Source organism: Tenrec ecaudatus, chromosome 18 (genome assembly GCF_050624435.1).
Source record: "Tenrec ecaudatus isolate mTenEca1 chromosome 18, mTenEca1.hap1, whole genome shotgun sequence".
Classification (NCBI taxonomy): domain Eukaryota; kingdom Metazoa; phylum Chordata; class Mammalia; order Afrosoricida; family Tenrecidae; genus Tenrec; species Tenrec ecaudatus.
In genome coordinates, this window is record NC_134547.1 from 6216548 (window position 1) to 6238919 (window position 22372).

The window sequence follows — 22372 nt, forward strand, 5'->3', positions numbered from 1 at the left end:
CCTATGGTTTTCTCTGTGCATTGGCTGCTCTGAGCAGGGATATCGTCCTCACGGAGTGGTGGGACAGGATGTGCTCCCACAGTAGGTTTTTTTGGTTTGTTTTTGGTTTAGACTCATGTCAAGGGACTAAAACTGACCCCAACTTAACCCACTTCTAATTATGTTCTGTTGGATTTTTTTTTTCTCTCTAATTTCTTTCAGGAAACAGCTGCACCCAGAAACAGATGGTGGTCGGCTGATTCTCAGAAAAACACAACTCCTTCACCTGAATGAATGCTTGGCCAACCACATACCTCTAACGTTCCTACGTGGGACAACGCTGTGTCTTTGGCACAGCCTGCCTCAGTTTCCTAATTGGCTACCGATGAAGAGAGCTTTAGTTGTACCCCAACTCCCTGGGTTTTTTGGCTTTTACATGTCTGTAAAAACTGCCGTCACTGTGCTTCAGCAGAACAGGTCATCGGACGGGCTGCTTCTTCAACTCTAGTTGCTTTTATTCTTTCAAGAAATTTCCGCCTGGGTTTGCTTCTTGAGCAAACCTAATTCTATTTGAGTCACCCTCCATAGTGTGAGTAGGGAGTTCCCAAACCAAAACTAACTTTCCACCTTTGAGGGGATGCTGACTCATAGTGACCCTCTAGGACAGGGTGGAACGCCCCCCTGTGAATTTCCAAGACTGCAACTCTTTGCAGGAGTGGAAAGTCCCCTGTCTTGGGGTGGGAGGTAAGACATGAGTTTCAGCGAACACTACCACCTGGGGCCCCAGGGATGGACTCCTGTGCATGGAAGCGGGTTGCCTTTTAATCAGTGTTGGATTGCATTCTTTTTTTTTTTTTTTTTTTAACAATGAGGCTTGCTGATTACTTTTGTGGTTTGAAAAAAAAAAACCAAACCCAAACCCAACTGTCTTTCTGCTGTATAACAGCAGGTAGTTTCAAACTGCTGTGCTTGAATGAGGGAGCCGCTGGCTGCATAACCACTAGGCCACCGGGGCTTCTAGGGAGTCCCCAACCACCCCCCAATTCTCTCTTCTGGCTATCTCTTCACGAAGATAATGTCCCCAATAAATCCTCTCCGGTGTAGATACCAACTGTGCAGGGATCAGAAAGATGCAATTTCTTTAAAAAAAAAAAATGAGACGAACTTTAAGACACGATGAATCACATCGAACGAAATCTTTAGTCGCTGATAAAAAAATCTTTTAAAAAAAGAAAGCCCTTAAAATCCAAGTGTGAGAAATAGCGACAAAAGGATAGTTTTCAGAATATGCAATGCCACTTTCTCCTAAGAAGCCATCTCCCGGGGGGAGGGGAAGGAGGAGGGGGGCCTTGAAACATCTGGCGGGGAAATTCCGTTATCTCCGAATGCCAGTGTTCCACGCTCTTGCAAAGCCCCGCGCTGCGAGGGCAGCGCCGTCCGAGCGGGTGGACGCAGCGCGGCCGCGCCGGCTTTGTTCCCGGCCGGAAGCGTCGTACGGAGAGGCAGCGGCGCGCAGATGGCGGCCCGCAGCGGCCGGCTGGGCGCGGGCGCGGGCGCGGCCATGACCCCCGCGCGACAAAGCCGCGGGAGGCGAGCCGGCGGCCGGAAGTCTCGCGAGGCTTCGCGATCGCCGGGCGCTGGCGCGGCGGGGGCGGGGGGGGGGGGAGAGAAAAGGGGGCGCGTGAGCATGCGCAGACGTCCGCTCCGCTCGGGCGGCCGTGACAGGAAGTGAGCCAAACCCCGAGTGGCCCTAGCGACCATTTCACCAAAGGGACGGCCCGTCTCTAACCTGCGCGGCGCTCGCGGAGTGACCTGGGGCTGGGGGGATGGAAGTCTGCGCTTTCCGATGGGAGGTCGGCTCGCGGTGAGTGACGGGGCGCGGGGGGCTGTCCGTGCAGTGGGTGCCGGAGGGTCCGCAGGGGGAGCCTTTGGGGGCGAGTGACGCGGGGTCGGGTCGATGGGGCCCTTTTGTTTGCACGTTGGAAGGTCTGGGGTGAGTGGGGCGGCTTTGGGGTGAGCTGGGGCCCCGAGGAGGCGCGCCATGGAGGTCTGGGGCATGGGTGGGGGTGCGTGGGGGCCGAGTGGAGGTGCTCGTGGGGTGCGTGTCGGGGTGAGTGGGGATCTGTAGGGTGAGCGATGGGTGTGGGAGGGGACGGCGAGTAGGGGAGGCTGTGGGCCGAGTGGGGGTTCTGTCGGGTGAGTAGTGGGGGGTCTGTGGGGTCGTGTGTTGGGGACCCGGGTCAGTGCTGAGGTCATCCATGGAGTGTCCACAGTGAAAAAGAAGAGGCCTGCGGTTGAGATTGAAGGGCACCCGTGGGGAGGTGGACTGGCCAGTGAGGGATGGGTGGGGCGGGGATCACGGATGAGGAGGTGCCTCTGAGGGGTCCGTGTGCTGAACGAGAGGTCTCTGGCATGAGTGATCGATCGGGTGGGCTGCCGGGTGAGTGGTGAGGACGTTTGTGGGGCAAGTGAGGGGGGCCGGGGGTCTGTGGGCGAATAAGAAGAGTGTAGGACACGTGATTGGGGGCTTTGTGTAGGGAGTGGCGGGGGGCAGGAGGCTGATCTGTGGATCCAGTGTTTGGGCTGTAACCGGGAATCTGCAAGATCACATGGTTTGTGGAGGGTGTAAGAGAAAGTCCCGGTGACAGGCTGTAGGGTGAGCAGTGTTCTGAAGTTTTAAATTTGTGTGATGGACCTATTAACCTTCAACTTGCCTTTGTGTGCTTCATGTGTGCATGTAAGTCTTTTTGTCATTGCTAAAATTCCAGAGAGGCCTCTAACAGCAGGTTTTATAGGGTGGGCACGGGGAACACCCTACTTGAAGACCGTTGTGTGTGCACCTGAAGGGGACTTTAGCTGATGATAGTGGAAGACATTTAGGTAAGAGATGCCCTGCTGGGCAGACTGACTGAAGGAGTCAGTGACTGATTGGGAACAGATTGATTCGGGGATCAGAGGACTCAGAGGGTCACCTTGTAATACAGCAAGTAGGAGGCAGTAGAGAGGGGTGCTGATTGTAACATCTGGGAGCCAATGACTCCACTGAGAGGCCTAGCAGATCTGAGCTTGTAATGATCTAGCAGATCTAGCAGTAATGAACTTGACTGCCCTGGCTTTGTGAATGGCCAGGGCGTGTTGCAGTTCCGTGGTTTGCCACTGTCTGGGTCCAGGTGGGACATGGTTAAAGGCTAGGGATTGGCAGTTGAGTCGATGGGCAGTGAATTTCCAGTCTCAGCACTTTGTTGGATGATTTGGGATCCTATGGAAGCTGGCTCATGGCATCCCCTAGAACACAGTAATTGGCAGTAAGTGGTAGGTTAATGATTTCAGGAGCTTTGGGCCATGCCAGTGACAGGGGGATGGGGTGGGGGCATTCCTTCAGAAGGCCTCTGGCCATCCTGAGGCCCACCCCATAGGGTTTTCTCAAGGTCAGTCCTATCAGAGACTGGATTTGGGTGTGGAGAGCCAGACCAGAGACAGATGTGTGTGTGTGTGTGTGTGTGTGTGTGTGTGTGTGTCCTGGTACTGATCTGCAAGTTTCCTAGGGCAAGGTAGGAGATTGGATATAGTGAACAGGTGTGTGTGTGTGTGTGTGTGTGTGTGTCCTGGTACTGAACTGACTGGTACTGACAAGGTAGGAAATTGGATATGGTGAACTTTTATCTTTGTCAGAAGAGTGTAGCTGTGCAGAGTGTCTCGGATGTGCCTTGAAATGTCCAGGAGCTCAAATTAGGCACAGGAGCCACGCCAACCCACAGCCTGAACTCCCGGAGAAAGCAGGAAATGGAAAAAATGTTTCTGGAAGCAAATCACGTGGAGAGTGGGGACAATGTCCAGTTGAACGAGACAGAGGTGGGACCGAATCCCCCGTTTGTTCCGTTACAAGCTGAGTGCCCTTAAGGCAGATTCTCTTATCAGCTTGAAGGCTAGCTGCCATCATCAGAAGACGGGTATAAAAATGATAATGAGATGACAGGGTTGTATAAAAGCCACGAAGGATCTGACACCAGGCTCTGCAAACTTGCTGGTTCCCTTGGCCCAGTCAGGCTTTGGTGGTTTGGGGGAGCATGCCTTGCTGGGGATGTCCTGACATCCTCTGACATTACAAGGTGTAAGAAGAGTCGAGATCAGCCCAAGACGGATTCCTAAGAGACAAAAGTCAGCCCTATCTCCCCACCTTTTGACCAATTCTGACACCAAACCTTCCCTCCTGGGACGTGCTCTCTTATTCCGCTGGGTTCCATTAATTCATTGCCACGGCCTTGGACACACGAACGGCACTCACGATTAAGGGAGTTCAATCAGAGAATCTCACAGGGTACAACTTAGGATCAGGTCACCTTAGAAGAAATGAGAGCACCTCAGGTGGTTGTTTCTCCATGGGATTGCTGCTCTTACTCTTTGTTGCTGGCCCCCCTGCTAGGAACCTCCTACCACAGAGCCCTTTAGGTACTTGCTGCCACCGGGCCCTTGCAAGGGACTTCCTGTGCAAATGTTACAACTCTTAGCTTTGTGGGTTGGCAAGTAGCACTGGTTTCTTGGTGTCCTGCTGTCTCACCCTGTTATTTCTTTTGCACCTGTTATACAGTGTCTCTTGCTGGACCACTGTCTCTCGCTGTCTTCTGAGTTGCAGCCCTGTGTTAGGCCCAGTAGACTAGAGAAACAAATCCAGGGAGACTCATGTGTATAAGGAAGAGCTTTATGTACAAGAGCAGTTGAATATTGAGAAAACATCCCAGCCCAGTCCAGATCAAGTTTGGAAGTCCGATATTAGTCCATATGTCTGTTAACAATCTAGAAAGTCCTCTTCAGACTCACGAAACACATGCAATGTTGCCGAGTGCAGGAAGATCACAGGCAAGTGGGTGGGAAGTCTTGTGGATCCAGTGGCATTGTAAGTATCTCAGTGCCAGCAGGGGACTCCACATGGCTCCTCTAGCTCAGGGCACTAGCGTAATTCCATGTGTCTTGTCAGCTGCAATGTCTCCCAGGGAATGAGCAGAGATAGCGAGTGTCTCCTGCCTCCAGGGAGGAAGACAGGAGTTCCTAGAATCCTCAGGAGAAGGCCATGCCCACACAGAGGCCTCATTGGCTATGACCTGATTGACAGGCTAGACTCCACCCCATTTACTCTTAATCCTCGCAAATTGACAGCAGATTATATAGCTACCAGGAGCCCCTTCTTTCTGTCTGAGGGAGTTGAAAGAGCTGTCCTGCATGGAAGGGAGACATTGTCTATGTTCCCTGATCCCTGTCCTGAGATCCCAAGTTAAAACTTGCTACTTCCCTAGTAAACTCTATAGTCACGAGTATTGTCTGTGATTTTTGTGTGGCCATGGCCACAATTGCCGAACTCAGCAGAGAGAAATCGTGTCATAGAAGAGATGGCTGGTGTTAGATAGCTTAAAAAGACAAAAGAAGGTGGAGATATGTCTGCTCACCACCTCATAGGAATCAGCTCTGGGCGAATGGTCTTGACTTTTTCCTACCCCTCGTGAAGTTAGATGAAGTCTGCTGCCATCACTTTTAATAGGTGTGAGGAGTGGGATTCATTGCTGTGCTCCAGCAGCATCCTGGAACTTTGGAAGAGAAGGAACAGAGGGGTGTGGGCAATGAAACTCCGTTCTTGGATTAATTTGTTGATGAGCTGTAATGGCTAAAAGAAAAGCAAGGGATGCTTTCCTGTAATGAAGGAGAGCAAAGCCGCCTCTGGAGTAGCGGCTTCGTGTAAAAGCCCGGCAGCTTGAACAGGAAGGCCAGAGCCTTCTGATTCCACCCAGCTCAGGGACTCAAGGTTCATGTGTTTATTTGAATGGGCTATGGGAAATGAATGGTTTCTTTCAGAAGGACCAGCACAGAGCTGGTTCCTACGAGCCAGAGAGGTTAAAGATGTCCCAGATCTCCAGCTTTTCCAAGCCACTGCACCAATCCATCAGCTATAACATAGCTTCCCAAACTTCTTTGGCCGACTGCTCCCTTTTCAGAAAGAGAGAGAGAGAAAATTGTGCAGCACCTCCCTGGCAATTAAAATAATTTTGTGTTGTAAGATAAAGTATGAGTATCTGCTTCCGCAGACCTTCCAGGTCATTCCAGGAGGCAGCGGTGCCTCCTCTGCGAAACACTGGTGTGCAGCATGAATTATTGCTCCCTCCTCAGTACTCTGTCTGCCTTTGGGTTTGTTAATTTGCTGCCATATCCAACAGATGCTTAAATCATGCTTACAGCCAAGTGGTTCATTAGGGAAGTAATGGTCCAGTTTGGGGTCACAGAGCAACTTGGAGGTGGCAGGGACAGCTGAAGATGCAGTGCTTTGATGAGGACAGCTTCTTTTCGTCTTCTGCTGCCTGGGACCTGGTGGCCTTGGTCCCAAGTTATAAGCAGCTTCTTCCCCTAATAAGTCCCATCCTGTCTGTGGGTTCTATGTGGCCATTGAAAACATTATTATTCAACCTACAGAGAAGGAGAGTGCACCGTGGGAGGGACAGCTGGTGTCAGAATGGGTTAAAAACACAAGAAAAGATTGGAAAATGGGGGTATGTCTGACCTTTGCCCCACAGGGCTCAGCCTCTCCTCCCCTTCTTGAAGTTAGACAAAGAGGCCTGTCACCACTGTGCCGCTTTTACGCAGGGACTCCTGCCAGTGGGGCAGAGTTGGAGATGTAAATTGGAAAGGAAGCCGCTATGTAATCAAGTACTAGCCCATGCCTGAGCACCTTCCTTTGATCCCTACCTCATCTCCAATTCCCATTCTGGAGAGAGACGTGTGTAAGTAGGCGGGGACAAAATGAGAGCAGGGTATATCTACATACCGTAGCTGGTCACTGTGGCTCGGTGCAGAGGAGTCGATTCCACCCCGTGGCCACTCCCATGTGTGCAGAATGGAACTGTGTTCCTGGGGGCTTTCAAGGTTGTGACCTTTGGGAGCTGGTCTGTCTTTGCAGACACCCCTGGTTATTAGGGTGAATCACCAACCCTCTAGCCAGGAATCAAGTGCTTAACCATTGGCACCGCCCAAGAACAACTCATTGCGAATGAGTCAATTCTGACTAACAGCAACTCCGAGTGGTGCAGAGGTCTGCTGCACAGGGCGTCCCAGGCTGGAACCTCCCGGAAGCAGACGGTCCGCGGCTTTCTTGGCAGAGTGGTGCGCGAGTTCGAGCTGCCGGCCTTTCTGTTCGCAGCTGAGCCCTTAACCACTGTCCCACGAGAATGCCTGGCCCGGGGAGGAGCAGCTCCATCGAGGTGCCAGAGCTGCTATTAAACCTTCATAAACTCAAGTCCAAGTCTCACGGACTTTTATTTTATCCTGACTGATCACACCAAAAAACAAACCAAACGAGCTCCCTGGCATAGAGTTCGTGCTGACTCACAGCGGCCTTATCGGACAGGGGAGAACTCCCCCTGTGGGTTGCCCAGACTCACTATGGGAGTAGAAAACCTTGTCTTTCTCCCATGGAGCGGCTGGTGATTAATTACCTTGTGATTCGCAGCCCAACTCTTTAACTCCTACACCAACCACCAGGGCTTCTAGGGTTGGATTTCTTCTTATTTTTTTCTTCTCTGACCTTCCCTTTCGTGCAGCTGCAGCGTTTAACGGCAGTTCTTTGACCTCCAGGAAATGTGCGGAATAAATGAATGGCTGCCCTTGTGGCCATTGCCCTCTTAGAATAGCTTGGTGTCTCATCAAAGTCCCGCATCTTTGCGGTTTCAGGATCTCCCTTCTCAGCCTCACTTGCTTCTCCCCCCCCCCCCCACCCCGGCAGCTCTGATTGGTGTCTCCAGGGACGTACCCAGCTTCATGGGGAAACCGGACTTGGCAGCAAGCGAGACCAGGAGTTGCAGCCGGGAGAAGCCATGCTGTCTGGTGTGAATTTCCCACAGAGGCTCCAGTTCCAAGACCCTGAGGAGCAGGACCTACCATGGAGGGTAAGTGGGAGCAGCCCAAAGAACAACTCTCCTCCGGCACGAGAGGGCAGGCACAGGGAGATTCTGAATTCCGTGCTCCTGAGATCGTCTTGTACCCTGCTGACATAGTGGTGGGCTACACGTTGGGCTACTAGCTGCAAGGTCAGCAGTTTGAAGCCACCAGCCAGCTCTGCAGGAGAAAGATGAGCCTTTCTACTCCCATAAAGAGTTAGAATCTCAGACACCTGCAGGGACTGTTCTACCCTGACTATAGGGTTGCTATGAGTCAACATCGACTCCTTGGCAGTGAGGAGTTTTTTGTTTTTGTTTTTTTGGGATCCTTTTCTGTTACTGAAGGTGCTACAAAGGAAACCAGGAACCAGCTGATGAGGGAGGGTCGGTTGGGTTGGGGGTGGGCTCTCTTCAGGAAGGTAGAGGCTTGGTCTGGGTGGGAATTCTCAGCCACAGGCAAGGGAATGGCAGCTCTTCCTCAGCCCGGCATCGGCTCGGCTCATTCATCCACGTTGCATCGTTGCAGATTCATCTCTGATCCTTGGTCTTTGGAGATGGGCCCATTCCTCCTCTAGGCTTAAAAGCTGCGGAGAATTTTCCCCCTTTCCCTTGTAGTGCCGCAGGACATAGAGTAAGAAGAATGGGATCACCTTATTTTCCCATATAAAAGAGGAACCCTAATCCTCACCCGGACAGGAGAGGAGAGGCCGAAGTACTGCTCCTGTTTAAGAACAGAACAAAATCCCCAAGGAAACTGCTTCCCCAGAGGCCAACCACGCTTCACATTTGGAATTCCAACCTTCTTGCTTCCCCGTGGGGGACCAGCCTCCCACAGCCGAATGGGTCCAAGGGGGCGGTTGTGTGATTGAGGGGTACAATCAGACACAGACAGACAAGGCGTGCAGGGGCTCACCTCTTCGGACAGAGACTGGAGCTGGAATGAGAGAGCGGTGCGCTCTCTCCGGCCTTGCATAATCCGGGCACGCAAGCCCCAGGAAGCGCATACGTAACAGGGAGGGGTTGTGTTAGAGGCATACATGTAACAGGGGGGGACCAGCTAGAGGTGTGCATGCATTAGGAAGGGCAGGCACTGGAGGCATACATGTGGCAGGAAGGCACATAGGTAACAAGATGGGTGGCTTCTAGAGTCAAGACGGCGGCCTCACCTTGGTTGTCTCTGAGCTGGCTTGACCTTAGATGTCCCTGAGCTCTTCTCCAGGGGAACAGTCTGTGCTCCGTATCAGAAGGAGTGGACCCTACAAGTTGACCTTCAAGAGTGACCATGTGCTTGCACTTCAACATTGCCATTGTTGTAGGAACATTGAGGGGGAATCACTTTTTCTTAGGAGAATGTGAGTGGGACACATCTCCAACTTACGAACTAGAAGGTCCTGACCACAGGAGCCCCGGCCTCCCGGACCCCTGAACATATCAGTTGGACGGATTCGTATTGAGAGTTTGTCGGCACACGCGCTCTCCCCAGTTCTCCATCTCCCACACTTCCGGTTTCATTTTCACCATCTCCCAGGAGCCCAGTTTTCCACTCCCAAGCAGAATCTGATTTTCCCTAGTTTGCTTGGCTCTGCATGTATTTCTACCTAGAGCTCAACTTGTACATTTATTTCCTGTCCAAGTCTCCCAAGTTGCAGGAAAGGTAGACGCCCATATAAGTCGAGTCCCCAGGATCAGGCATCTGGTTGCTTACAAACCAATACAGGCCGTCTCCAAGTTAGCTAAAGCACATAGACCCTGTTTTGCCCTCATATTTTATTTTCCTTCAATATTTAATGTATTATTAATTGGGAGTTAATATGCCTATCATTCCACAGTTCAGTCACGTCAAGCAGCATCGTACAGTTGCGACCACGGTCAGTTTCCAGACAGTCTTTTCCTTCCTGGGCTCCTTGACATTGTCTCCATTTTACAACACTCCCCCTCACCCTGGTACCCTCCACCCCCATTACTCCTCACCATGGTGTACAATGAATGGTGTGTTAGTCTGGGTTGACTAGAGAAACAGCCACAGACACTTACTGTGTGTAAGCGAGTTTTATATCCAAGAATAATTGTATATTAAGGAAACATCCCACCTCAGTCCAGATCAAAGTTCGATATTGGCCCACATGTCCGGTACTAGTCCATAAATCCCTCTTTAGACTCACGCAGCACATGCAATGATGCCAAATGCAGGAGGATCACAGGCCAGTGGATAGAAGATCTTGTGGATGGATCCAGTGGCAGCAGAAGCATCCCAATGCTGGCGTGGTCTCCACGTGTCTCCTCCAGTTCTCTGAGTGTCTCCACAGCAGGAAAGGGAAGACAGAGAGACAGGGTCTGGGCTCCAGTGAGCTATTTATCTCCGTGCCACCTCCAAGTGAGGTCAGCAAGCTGCGACCTGCTTGACAGACTAGACTCCACCCCTTCGCTCAAGTTGACAGTCCATTGTGTAACTGCCACAAATGGTAGGATAGAGAAATACATGTGTCTGTCGGTTGGTTGGTTTCATCCCCCAAAGCACAGTACGAAATGGCTATTGAGTGGGGACGCTCCCTGATGCAGAAGGCAGTAGAATTTCCCGCCTTCCATGGGGGAGGCCTGGGTTCACGTCCTGGCTGTGGCATCCCAAGTGTGCTGGCATCCGCCCATCGGCAGAGGCGTGGGCGTTGCTCTGATGCAATGCACGGTGGGTAGAGCTTCTCCACCCAGGTGGACTAGGAAAGAAGACCTCGCCATCCCCTTGAGACCGCTGGCCACGGAAAACCCCGTGGGTGGCTCACCGTGGTGCGATCCTCAGACGGTCTTGGGGACGGCACAGGACCGGGCAGCTTTTCATTCCATGATGCACGAGGCTGACTCAACAACAGCGAACAACTATGGGAGGTGTCATGGCGACCCCCCCAAAAAAAACCAACCCTCCAAAGCCCCAAAGTCGATGCTGCCTCACAGCGAGCCCCTGTGGGTTTCCAAGACTGTCGCTGTTGACACGGGCTTAGAATGTCCCATCTCTCTCCCTCGGAGCTGCTAATGGTTTCGAACTGCCAACCATGGGGATGGCAACCCAGCGCATTAACCACTTCCCCACCAGTGCTCCCGCCTCATAGGGGAAAGCTGTTATCAGCAGCTACATGAGTAGCCTTGATTTCCAGCAGTGGTGGCCAGTGTGTATTGACCAGGGATGTGTCTTGTTTTGTTTTGAAGGAACCCGTGTCATTTGCGGATGTAACCGTGACCTTTAACAGAGAGGAGTGGCAGCAGCTGGACCCTGTCCAGAGACACCTGTACCAGGAAGTGATGCTGGAGAACTACAGCCACTTTATCTCCCTAGGTGAGCACGCTGCCCTGGGATGCTGGGTGGGCCTCATGGAGGAGATGTTCTACCTCCCGTGGGCCGCATGTGGGATGCCTGAAATAGATCGTGGTTTTGCTCTTCGTGTGGCCTAGAGTGTCCCTTCCTTTCAGGCACCTTGGTTCCCAGGGCAAGACGTTGCCTTTTCTGATGAGCACACATGGAAAGCATACGGAATGGCCTGTCCCAGACCCCACTGTGGGGGACCGGCCTCCACAACGGAATGGGTCCAAGGGGCAGTTGTGTCATCGAAGGATAAATTAAAGGAACATGTGTGTGACAAGGCGTGTGTGTGAGTCTGGGTAGACTAGAGAAACAAACCCGTAGACACTCATATGTGTATAAGAAAGAGCTTTATTTAAAAAATAATAAGAAAGAGCTTTCTATACAAGAGCAATTGAATATTGAGAAAACATCACAACCCAGTCTAGATCAAGTCCATAAGTCCGATATTAGCCCCTGTGTCCGATACCAGTCTATAAAGCCCTCTTCCGACTCATGCAACACATGCAGTGACCCTGAATGCAGGAAGATCGCAGGCCAGTGGGTGGGAAGTGTAGTGGATCCAGTGGTGTTAGAGCTATCTCAGCGCTGGCAGGGGTCACCCCGTGGCTCCTTCAGCTCCAGGGCTCTAGCGTAGCTCCATGTGTCTTGTCTGCAGAAATGACTCACAGGGATTACGTCTTGTCAGTAGAGAGTCTCCAAGGGGGTAAGCGTGTGTCCCGCCTCTAGCAAGCTGTTTATTTCCTTAGCGCCTCCAAATGAGGTCATCAAGCTGAGACCTGATTGACAGGCTACACTCCACCCCTTGACTCGTAAGTGTCAAATGGACAACAGGTGATGTAACTCCACAGGATGCAAGTGCTCACCTCTCCCGTGGCGACTAGAACCAGAGTGAGTGGGGGAGTGTTTTCTCTCACAAGGTTATATGATCTCAGGCATGCGAGCCATGTCACACATGTATGTAACAGGTAGGGGTTGTATTAGAGGCATGCATGTGACAGGAAGTGGATGAGCTGGAGGTACACATCCAATAGGAAGGGGAGGTACTGGAGGCATACATGCGACAGGAAGGTCACATACTTAGCAAGATGGGCAGGTTCTCCAATTAAGATGGTGGCCTAACTGGTCGTCTCTGAACTGGCCTGACCTTAAGTGTCCCTGAGCCCTTCTCGAGGGGAACAATCTGTGACCCTTATCATAAGGGAGTGGGCCCTGCTTAGGGTTAGATGTTCTGGTTGCTTTTGATGGCAGATAACCCTCAAGCCTATATAGTAGCAACCATGTGCTTGTAAGCAACACCTTAAAATTGGCATTATTACAGGGCACCTTGTGGGGAATGTTTACTTAGCAGAATGGGACTGAGATGCATCTCCAACTCACAAGCGTGAAGGACTCCCCCCAGGAGAGTCTTGGCCTCTCAGACTCCTGAAAGTATGAGCGTAGGGCTCTCTCGCTCGCTCCTGCCCTCTCATCTCCCATCTCCACGCATACCACCAAGAGGAGCTGAGGGAGATGGGACCTTCCTGATGAGGAGCCATGCTGAGACCTGCCAGAGCTCTGGAGATGCTTCCACCACCACTGGATCCACAAGATTTTTCACCCACTGGCCTGCAATCTTGCATTCAGCATCATTGCATGTGCTGCATGAGTCTGAAGAGGAATCTATGGACTAGTATTAGATTTATGAGCTAGTATGGGATTTATGGATTGATCTGGACTGGGCTGGAATGTTTTTGGAATATAAAATTGCTCTTTGATGATACATTTTTTTCTTACACACACACACACACACACACACACACACACACACACACACACTATGAGCATAGGGAATTTGTCTTCATACACTCTCTTCCCGGGTCTGTTTCCTACACCCCAAGATGTTACATCCAAATCTGGTAACTGTTCTTCATGAACAGGGTTATTTTAAATCATTTTATTGGGGGCTTGTACAGGTCTTAATACAATCCATACATCCATCCATTGTGTCGAGCACATTTGAACATTTGTTGCCCTCATCATTTTTAAAACATTTTCTTTCTACTTGAGCCCTTGGTATCAGCTCCTCATTTTTCCCCTCCCTCCCTCATGAACTCTTGATCATTTATAAATTATTATTTTTACATGCCTTACACTGACTGATGTCTCCCTTCACCCACTGTTCTGTTATCTGTCCATCTCCCTGGGAGGGGGTTCTATGTAGATCATTGTGACTGGTTCTCCCTTTCCATCAACAGGGTTTGAGTTTCCCAAACCAGATGTGATCTTCAGGCTGGAGGAGGGACAGGAGCCATGGGTGGTGGACATTGAACTGCCACAATGGAGCTGCCAAGGTGAGTAGCTCTTGTGGGGGGCAGACAGGAGATGCAGGCGTCACCCTGAGCTTCTGCTGGGATGGCTTTGACACGACAGTCAGCAAACCAGAGGGTAAGAAGGGCTTTGGGTGGCACAAACAGTTGAGTGCTCAACGGCTAACTGAAGGATTGCCAGTTCCAACCCACCCAGGAGCTCTTCAGAAAACAAGTCTGGTGACCCGCTTCCGAAAGGTCGTAGCCTTGAAGACCCTTAGAGAGCCGTTCTGCTTTGCGGACATGAGGTGACCGTGAGTCGGAATCCACTCAGCAGCAACGAGCGACAGAAGGCAATGAACCCTGGGGGCTGCTCCAGGAAAGCTGAGGGCAGGGGCCCTAGATACCTAATCACCACGTCCATTCAGGTCCTCTTGTCATAGTAGCTCTCTTCTTTGCGTGGTTCTTCGGTAGCAGAGCTGCCCTCATCTCGGCTCTGGCAAGCATGCCAGCCTCCCCTCACTCTTTTATTCTACTCATGCTCCCCGCCCCCCATCTTTGGTTCTCTCTGTGTTCCTGGACCCGTCTTCTTCCAAACCCGCTGCCTGTCACACGCTTCCTCTTCCTGTTCTCTTGGTCTTGCTCTGTGATCCCTCAGACGGCCTTTGGCAGCTGGTCTCATGGCATTTTGTGGGTACCACGTTCCTCAGAATCCTCACTCACTGCCAACTCTTCTTCTCCCCAAGATACTCCCCCGCTACAGTTCCCTGTGCCTTCCCTGTAACTTACCTTTTGATGTTTTCTTGTTGTTTTTTTCCCCCCTGCTTCCTTCTTATGACACTGTTAACAACCCCTTCTGCCGTCTCCTCTCAGGGTACTTTGAGTGACCGGCCCTGAGGGCCTGGCCCTGGCTGGTGGATTCTGTTACTACTGTTTGCACCTTATGCGATCCGTGGTGAGTCCATGGTCGTCCTCAGAGCCAGGGCAACCCAACATGAAATCTGCCTGCGAGGCCCCTCCTATGTGTGGGTTTGAAATAAAAGGCACTCCTTTTATCGCCATTCCCCACCCGAGTTCCAACCCCCCGCCTCCTAAGGAAGCTGTTGTCAGGGGAAACCAGCCTCCAACAACCGAAGGGCCTGTAGGTGCAATTGTATGGCAACCATACATGTAGATGGTAGTAGAGTCACAGAGGATAAGGAGGATAGGAGAGAGAGTAAGATAAAGGAGGCAGACACATGTATGGTAGCGTGCTCACCTCAGCCCCTCTTGATGGACCACGCGGAACTGGGAGAAGTGAGAGCGAACCTGTACTATCGTGGGACATTCCCAGGGAGCCACAAGACGTGCATTTTCAGTAGTTACATGCGTCACAAGGTGGGTGGTATCTACAGTAGTAAGGTCCCTGAGCTCACAGGTGAGGAAACCTCATACCTGCATTCGGGGAAGGTTCAAGGGGGTTGGGTGTCACGTGGGGAAGAGAGATTAAAAAGGATCACGTCTGCTTCTGTAGTTAAAGCTGCTGTTATATCGCAATCAGCTGGCGAACATGCTTCCACGCCAGCATGTGCTCCAGCCTGCCAGGCTCCTTCATACAGAGACCACAGGGTTCATCCGTCTACACTCGCTTCCCGTTCGCTGCGCCCCATAAGCTGTTTCTCATGGGTTTGCTGGGTTTCCGTGAGCGTTCTTGGGACGACTTGCATTTTCATTTTAGGATGTGCCCTTGCTAGGCCTGAGCAAACCTTTTTGAATACATACATTTTATACATATATGTGTGTGTGCGTTGAATTTATGAAGCCAGGCAGAGGAGAATCTTGTACTCTGTTTCAGAAGGATATTTCAAATATCCGCTGGGGTAAATTCAAATTAGACCTAGGATTGGTGGCGAGGACCTGTGCTTAGACTGTGAGAAGCATCCATCTGTTGACTTGCTTAAGTATTGGACTGGGAGTACAGAGCGCGGCAGCTGTTGACCTTGTCCGCGTAGAGGAGGGATGGAGCCGGGGATTGATTTTCAGGGTGCAAGACTCTTAAATCTTAACCACGACGCAATTGTGGATTGGGACAAAGGAGTGGATAAAATAAGCTGCAGTGGAAGTGAAGGATATGAATTCAAGTGCATTGATTGGGGAATCAACTGGAGTCTTTTGCAGGCAACAGGGTTAAAGTTAAATGAGAGAGTTATGGATAAGCTTTTCAGGAGAGGAGGGAATGCTTTACATTGAACCCTGATGGAGCAATTTCATTCTAATTAGGCCTAGCAAGAGTTCCATCAGCTAAATGAAGCGGAACGTTCCAAGCGCTCCCAAGCTTGTGCTTAGAGACCCAGCTTATCAAATCCCTGGGATAAATGAAAGCCAGGGTATAGAATATATCTAAATGGCTTTATACAACTGAAAGGTGAATGAGGAGTTTGGACAGGACAAGGGTCAGGAATACAACTTATCCAAGTGACTGAAAGAGAAAAGGAATTCGCTACGACAGTCATCATGTTCAGTGTTTAAATCTCCAGTAGATGGGAATAGTGCTGTTACCTAATCACGCCGTCGTTCTTCTTGAGCAAACACAGTCTCGTAGACCCGTCTCATGGCAAAAGGCACTGAGAATAGGTTACCTGCCTGACCACAGTCTATTCCTGTAGAAAAATGTTAAAACAGGTTCTGGGGACAGCTAGTCTTCAAGTATGTTTTTCTTTAGATACACATATAGAGACATTCTTGAAATAGACACATTGGCTCAAGAAAAACCATTGCGGTTTCATGGAGTGTTGGCGATTTGGCCATAGACATTCATATACAACTTGGCCAAGTCAGGATAGGTGATGGTTTAATAGTTTCCTGAAGTACGTTTGGGGCTGATGAATTCGACACTGTTTCTAAGCAGTGATAGAATGTAGGGAGCTTACTGAGGACTTAGACCTGGGAGCTGACGAAGATCTATCCTCTGAGCCACCTCCTTCAGGCCTGGGCAATCCACAGATGTCACCCTCATGTATATGATCGTCTAGCCCTCATACTGGGTCTCGTTATCTAGAGTGCAATGTTGCTTTTATTTGAATCTAATCTTTCCCGTGGATTTGCAAAATGATCCAGGCTAACGACTTACCCACAGTGTGTGGGAGCCAGCCCCACAACCGAATGGATCCTAAGAGACAGTTGTGAAAATTGGAGGGAATAATGAAACAGACATCAGACAAGGCCTGCAAGGGCTCGCCTCTTCCATGGAGTCAGGACCCAGAGAGAGCGAGCGAGCGAGCTTATATGTTCTTTTACAGGCTTGTACAGTCTCAGGACATGCAGACCCCTTTAACTACATATGCCAGAAGGTAGGCAGTATCTCAACCCCAGAGATCCCTGAGCTCATTGGCGGGGAGAAACCTAAAACTAGCGTTGGGGGCAGGCAGAGGGGACTTGACTGCCCCTTGAGCAGGGAGAACAAAAGAAACCTAGAAACACCGGGCACATTGCCTGGCATATCCTCAATGCCTTGGTGAAGTGCTCGCCGTACTGTAAGTGTTAGGGGAGTGTACCTCCCCGTTGTCACCATCATCACTACCACCACTGTGACGCGACTCAGCAATGAACTGTTTGCTCTCAATCAGCTTCACAGCATTCCCCCCTCTTGTGGCTGTTACTTACTGTGCCTGTTTTATCTCTTCTTACCCCTTTTGTAGGTGAAGCGTATGGGCTGGAAAGCCCACACTGGGACATCTCTGCAAACACTACCTTTCCCAGTGATCCGACGGACGACGGCGGCGGCACAAGAGGAACTTCGTGGTGTACCGTTGTGGAAGAACTGTGGCAGGACGCCGACCAGAGAAGGGGACATCAGGAGAATCAGACGAAGCCGGTGCATTGGGGTGCTTTCCTCAACGAGCAAGGATTGCCGAGAGAGAGTGTGGGTAACTGCACCAGTGCCGGGAAACGCGTGCATGCGAAGTCTCGCTTTATTTATTCACAGAAGCAGCTTATTAAATCTTGCTCATTTTTGAAAGCTCTGAAATGCAACCTGGAAGCAAACAGTCAGGCCAGTAGCCTGGGCACGACGTACCTTGATAACACCATTGAACCTGATCCTCTTTTGACCTTTGACCCCTGCAACCATGGCTGCAAGAGTAACCCCGCAGAAGAGAACTTCTTCAAAGGTACCCAAGGCAGAAAAGTCCTCAGCCATAAACAAACACTCATGCATTACCAGATTCATACTGCAGAGCAACCCGTTGAGTGTACCGCGTGTGGGAGGATCTTGACTCAGAAGCCGTACCTCCTTAGCCAGCAGAGAATTGATAGTGTAGAAAACCTGCACGAATGCAGCAAATGTGGAATAGCCATCGAGCCTAATCCACCACTTGGCGTTTATGTGTCAATACATACCAGTGAAATCCCGTATATATGTATTGAGTGCGGGAAGATCTTCTTCCAGAGGTCGGAATTCATTAAACACCAAATCAACCACACGAGAATGAAGCCCTACAAATGCCAGGAATGTGGGAAAGCTTTTTGCCAGATGTTATCTCTCTTCAGGCATCAGAGAATTCACACTAGAGAAAAACTCCATGAATGTAGTGAATGTGGGAAAGGTTTCTCCCAGAAATCAGACCTCAATATACACCGGAATATTCACACCGGCGAGAGACAGTACGCATGCAGCGAATGTGGCAAAACCTTCTCCCAGAAGTCAACGCTGAGCATGCACCAGCGAATCCATACAGGAGAGAAATCTTACGTGTGTATTGAATGTGGGCAAGCGTTTGTCCAGAGAGCGCACTTGATTATACATCAAAGAACACACACTGGCGAGAAGCCTTATCAGTGCAGTAGCTGTGGGAAGTCCTTCATTTCTAAGTCCCGACTCCATGCGCATTATCGAATTCATACAGGTGAGAAACCTTATGAATGCACCGACTGCGGAAAAGCCTTCTCTCAGAAGACACACCTCAATATCCATCAGAAAATTCATACTGGCGAAAGACAGCATTCATGCAGTGAATGTGGGAAAGCCTTCAACCAGAAATCAATACTCATCATGCACCAAAGAATTCACACTGGAGAGAAGCCGCACCCATGCAGTGACTGTGGGAAAGCCTTCATTTCCAGGGCACAACTCAGAGAGCACCAGCGAATTCACACAGGGGAGAAGCCCTATGTGTGTGCCGAGTGTGGAAAGGCCTTCACTGGCAGGTCAAATTTCAATCGGCACAAGACAACCCATTACCGGAGAGAAATCATACAAATGCAGTGATTCTCAGAAAGGCGTTGCCTAGAAATCACTTTTCAGGATGCTCCAGGGTATCCACGAGTGAGATACACTATGTTTCTTCAACAGGTCTTGTAAAAGTCTAACTACATCATAGAGTCCATGCTTCAGGAAAAAAAACAAACAAACAGCAACACCTCTAGGAGTACATTGGATGTGTAAGCGCATCCCAAAGCCATACATTCTTGTATGTGAAGGGAATTATTCAGAAAAGAACTTTTAAAGCGTACACGGGAAGGAGAGAACGGGTCTAGCCTTGCTAAGGATTATAAAACGCAATGTTGACTGCAAGCAGCATTGCAGATTTTGAAGGCTGACTTGCAGGCAACTTTTCCTTGCCCTTTCATGTCATTGACCTCCACTCTGAAATGATTGGACCGAGCCCACGCACAGGCGCTTCATCTAGTCACCTTTACTTGTGCACGTGCGGCTGCTTCTTAATCGTTTTTTAAAAGCCTTGAGCCTTTTCTTGATCTAGAGCAGTGTTTCTCAACCTTCCTAATCCCGCAACCCTTGAATACAGTTCCTCCTGTTGTGGTGACCGCCCCCCACCCCCCACCGCCATAAAACTTTTTTCATTGTTACTTCATAACTAATTTTGCTACTGTTAGGAATCGGGTGACCCCCGTGAAAGGGTCGTTTGACCCCCAAAGGGGTCGAGAGCCACAGGTTGAGAACCGCTGCACTGGAGTAAGGCTAAATAGAACCATATGCTCCTGTTGTGACTTACCTACAAATTCTTAACACATTTAGTAACATCTCATTCATTCCACCCCCCCCCACCCCGAACTGCCTCTACTATATTGGGGAAAGCCTTTTTGTAGAAAATATTGCAAGGTAGAGATTGTTAACAGATTAGAGGACACCCTGTTAGAAATGCTCTTAGAGACAACCCTGCTGATTGTGGAATATTAAATTGATTTTAAGTGCTAGCAATCTAAACAATTTAGTCTCAGTTCTATAGCTTGCTGCAGAATTCACTGTCTAGTAGGAGCTTTGTGTAGGTTGTAGGAAGTAATGGAAGATTTGAGGAACAAAAAAAAATAAAATACATAAGAAAATTTAAAAAAAACTAATTTGCAGAAGACTGTCCTTTTCCTTAATTAAATGTCAATGGATTGCACGTTAGACTTAAAACATTGCCAAAATAGGGAAGCAACCCAGATGCGCATCAATAGATGAAGGAATCAAGTTTTGATACATGTTACAACATGGATGAGCCGTGAAAACATTTTGCTAAGTGAATTAAGACAAAGAGAGGGTATAGACTTTCTGTCTGAGGTGATGTTTGCAATACCGAGGTGAGGCACAATATTATGAGTGTAGTTAATACCAGTGAATTGTACACTTAAAAAATGGCAACATTTTGCCACAAGATTATATCAGATTTTCACATTTTCTACAATGTATGAATTTTATGTGGGGGGGTGGGGAAATCAGCCTAAGAAAATGGGTAGTTTTGGGTAGAGATATTTTAAAAATGACAGAATTTTAAGGTTTATTGCAACTCGAAGAGGGGTCTGTGGCTCTTCATTATATTACTTTCTTTGTACATATTCTTAATTTCCCAAAACTTCATTAAAAGCTTTACATTTCCCCTCATGCCATTATAACGACATATGCAAGACAGAATCACATCCTGTTTTAAGTGGACAGGCTGAGGGGCCACCTTCATGGATGTGGTTCCCGGCCTCAGTCTGCCTTTTAACATTGAGCTTGCTTGTCTTGATTTTCTCCTTGGTAAAAGGAAGATTACAATATCATCTCTTGGAGCCGTTGTGTGTGAGAAGTAAATGGACCAGTGTGTGTGAAGCACTTACAACTATGCATGAGAAGGTGAAGTGTTGGATGCGTTTCAGTCGGACCCTGCGTCTCTGGAACTGCCTTGGTTGGGGCTGGAAATGGATGTTGAGGGATGAGGCGTTGCCCCATTGGAGAATGGCTAGGTAAGTGAGGATGTCTGGCGGTAGGCAAAAACAACCCTACTGCCAGCCCTCCAGGGAAGACGATGGGCCAAGACAGCGTGTCAGAAGTGTGGACTGAGGAGCTTTCTGAGAATGAGCCTTCTGCCCGGTAATGCGCGGGGCTTTGGAGAACCCGTCAGTTCTGTTGCGTGTCTCCTTGCTTCCTGACTGTTGTCAAGTTGGTGCCGATTCCTAGCGACACGACGGATGACGGCTCAGTTCTGTTCAGTCCTCACAATTATCAGTGCTTGAGCCCAGTATTGTAGCCATTGTGTCAGTCTTTTTCAGTGTGTGTGGGGGGGGGGGCTCCCCTCTTCGCTGACCCTCTAGCAAACCTCCAGGGACTGGTTCCTCCTCGTAGCATGCCCAAAGACTATGAGATGAAGCCTGGCCATCCTTCCTTCTAAGAAGCATCCTTGCACTTCGGAAGCTTTGTTCTGGTAGTCCCATGTCATAGTCAATAGTCTCCCAACTCCAACTCCATCATTCAAACGCTTCAGGTCTCTGGTCCAGCATTTGCATGCCTATGCAATGATTGAAAGAGCCACAGGTGGGGGCTCAATCCTCAAAAGTGACAGCTTTGCTTTTTGTGTTTTGTTTTGTGTTTTAACACTTTAAAGAGATCTGTTGCAGCAGAATTTTCCAGTACAAGAAGTTGTTTAATTTCTTGACTGCTTCTGCCACGGACACGGTGGATCCAAGTGAAATGAAGTCTGTAATCCATTTTCATGTTTTCCATTGATCATGGTGGTGGTGTTTCTCCATCCAGGTGTGAGGATTGTGTTCGGGTGTAGTTCTTACTGAAGGCTGTGGTCTTCATCAGTCAGTGCCGCGAGACCTCTCCTCTTTCAGTGAACAAGGTGATGTCATTTGCATATTGGAAACTGTTAGTGAGCCTTCCTCCAACACCTCCGCCACATTCTTCCTATAATCCAGTTCTTGGGATCATTCGCTCAGCGACAGATTGAATCAGCCATTCGAATGACTCGCCCAGCATGCAGATTGAACACGCATCCTGGTTTGGAACCACCCAGTCCCTTGCTCTGTTCCAGTGTCTACCTCTTGATCTGTGTATAGTTTCCACATGAGCGCAACGACGTGGTCTGGAATTCCAAGTCTTCCCAGTGTTATCCATGATTTGTTATCATCTACATAGTTGAATGCCTTTACATAGTCAATAAAATGCAAGTAAACATCTTTCTGGTGTTCTCTGCTTTCAGCCAAGAGTTCATGTCCTCTTCTGAATCTGGCTGGAATTTCTGATCATTCCCGTTCTGGTACGGCTCCCTGACAAGGAGTATAATACGAGGGACTGTGACCCACCCCATTCTCACCCTGGCGAGACCAGGAATGGGACCAGGCTATCGGCAACCCATATGGGAAGTGGGAAGGACCCCGAGACGTCTGGTGATGAGGGGCTTCTCTGTGATAAGGGGGAGGGAGGTGTTTAAACGTTAGTTAAAAACATTCACGATCTTATTTCGTCCCACTTTTCTAAGAACTTCCTATGTCCCTCGTCCCTCCGTGGCACAAGTGATGTGCAATGTACTAGCCGCCTGGTGATTTTGTGTGTGTGTGTGTGTGTGTGTGTGTGACTTGCATGTTACTGTATAAGG

The 22372-nt window shown here is 49.7% G+C and overlaps 1 protein-coding gene across 1 annotated transcript; it reads left to right on the forward strand.

Moving 5' to 3' along the window:
- Nucleotides 1-1681: 1681 nt before the first annotated feature.
- ZNF175 (zinc finger protein 175) lies at nucleotides 1682-21953 on the forward strand. The gene is made up of 5 exons (XM_075537513.1): nucleotides 1682-1843; nucleotides 7742-7904; nucleotides 11094-11220; nucleotides 13482-13577; nucleotides 17210-21953. Exons 1-5 carry the CDS (start codon nucleotides 1806-1808, stop codon nucleotides 18775-18777), a joined length of 1992 nt encoding a protein of 663 aa, XP_075393628.1. The 5' UTR covers nucleotides 1682-1805; the 3' UTR covers nucleotides 18778-21953.
- The last annotated feature ends 419 nt before the right edge of the window (nucleotides 21954-22372 follow it).

What these genes read in the sequence shown, in the direction of transcription:
- ZNF175 (XM_075537513.1), top strand. Translation starts at nt 1,806, where the DNA reads ATGGAAGTCTGCGCTTTCCGATGGGAGGTCGGCTCGCG. An exon ending in CAGCCACTTTATCTCCCTAG is followed by an intron (nt 11,221 to 13,481) that starts GTGAGCACGCTG and finishes TTCCATCAACAG; the next exon opens with GGTTTGAGTTTCCCAAACCA. An exon ending in GCCACAATGGAGCTGCCAAG is followed by an intron (nt 13,578 to 17,209) that starts GTGAGTAGCTCT and finishes CCCCTTTTGTAG; the next exon opens with GTGAAGCGTATGGGCTGGAA.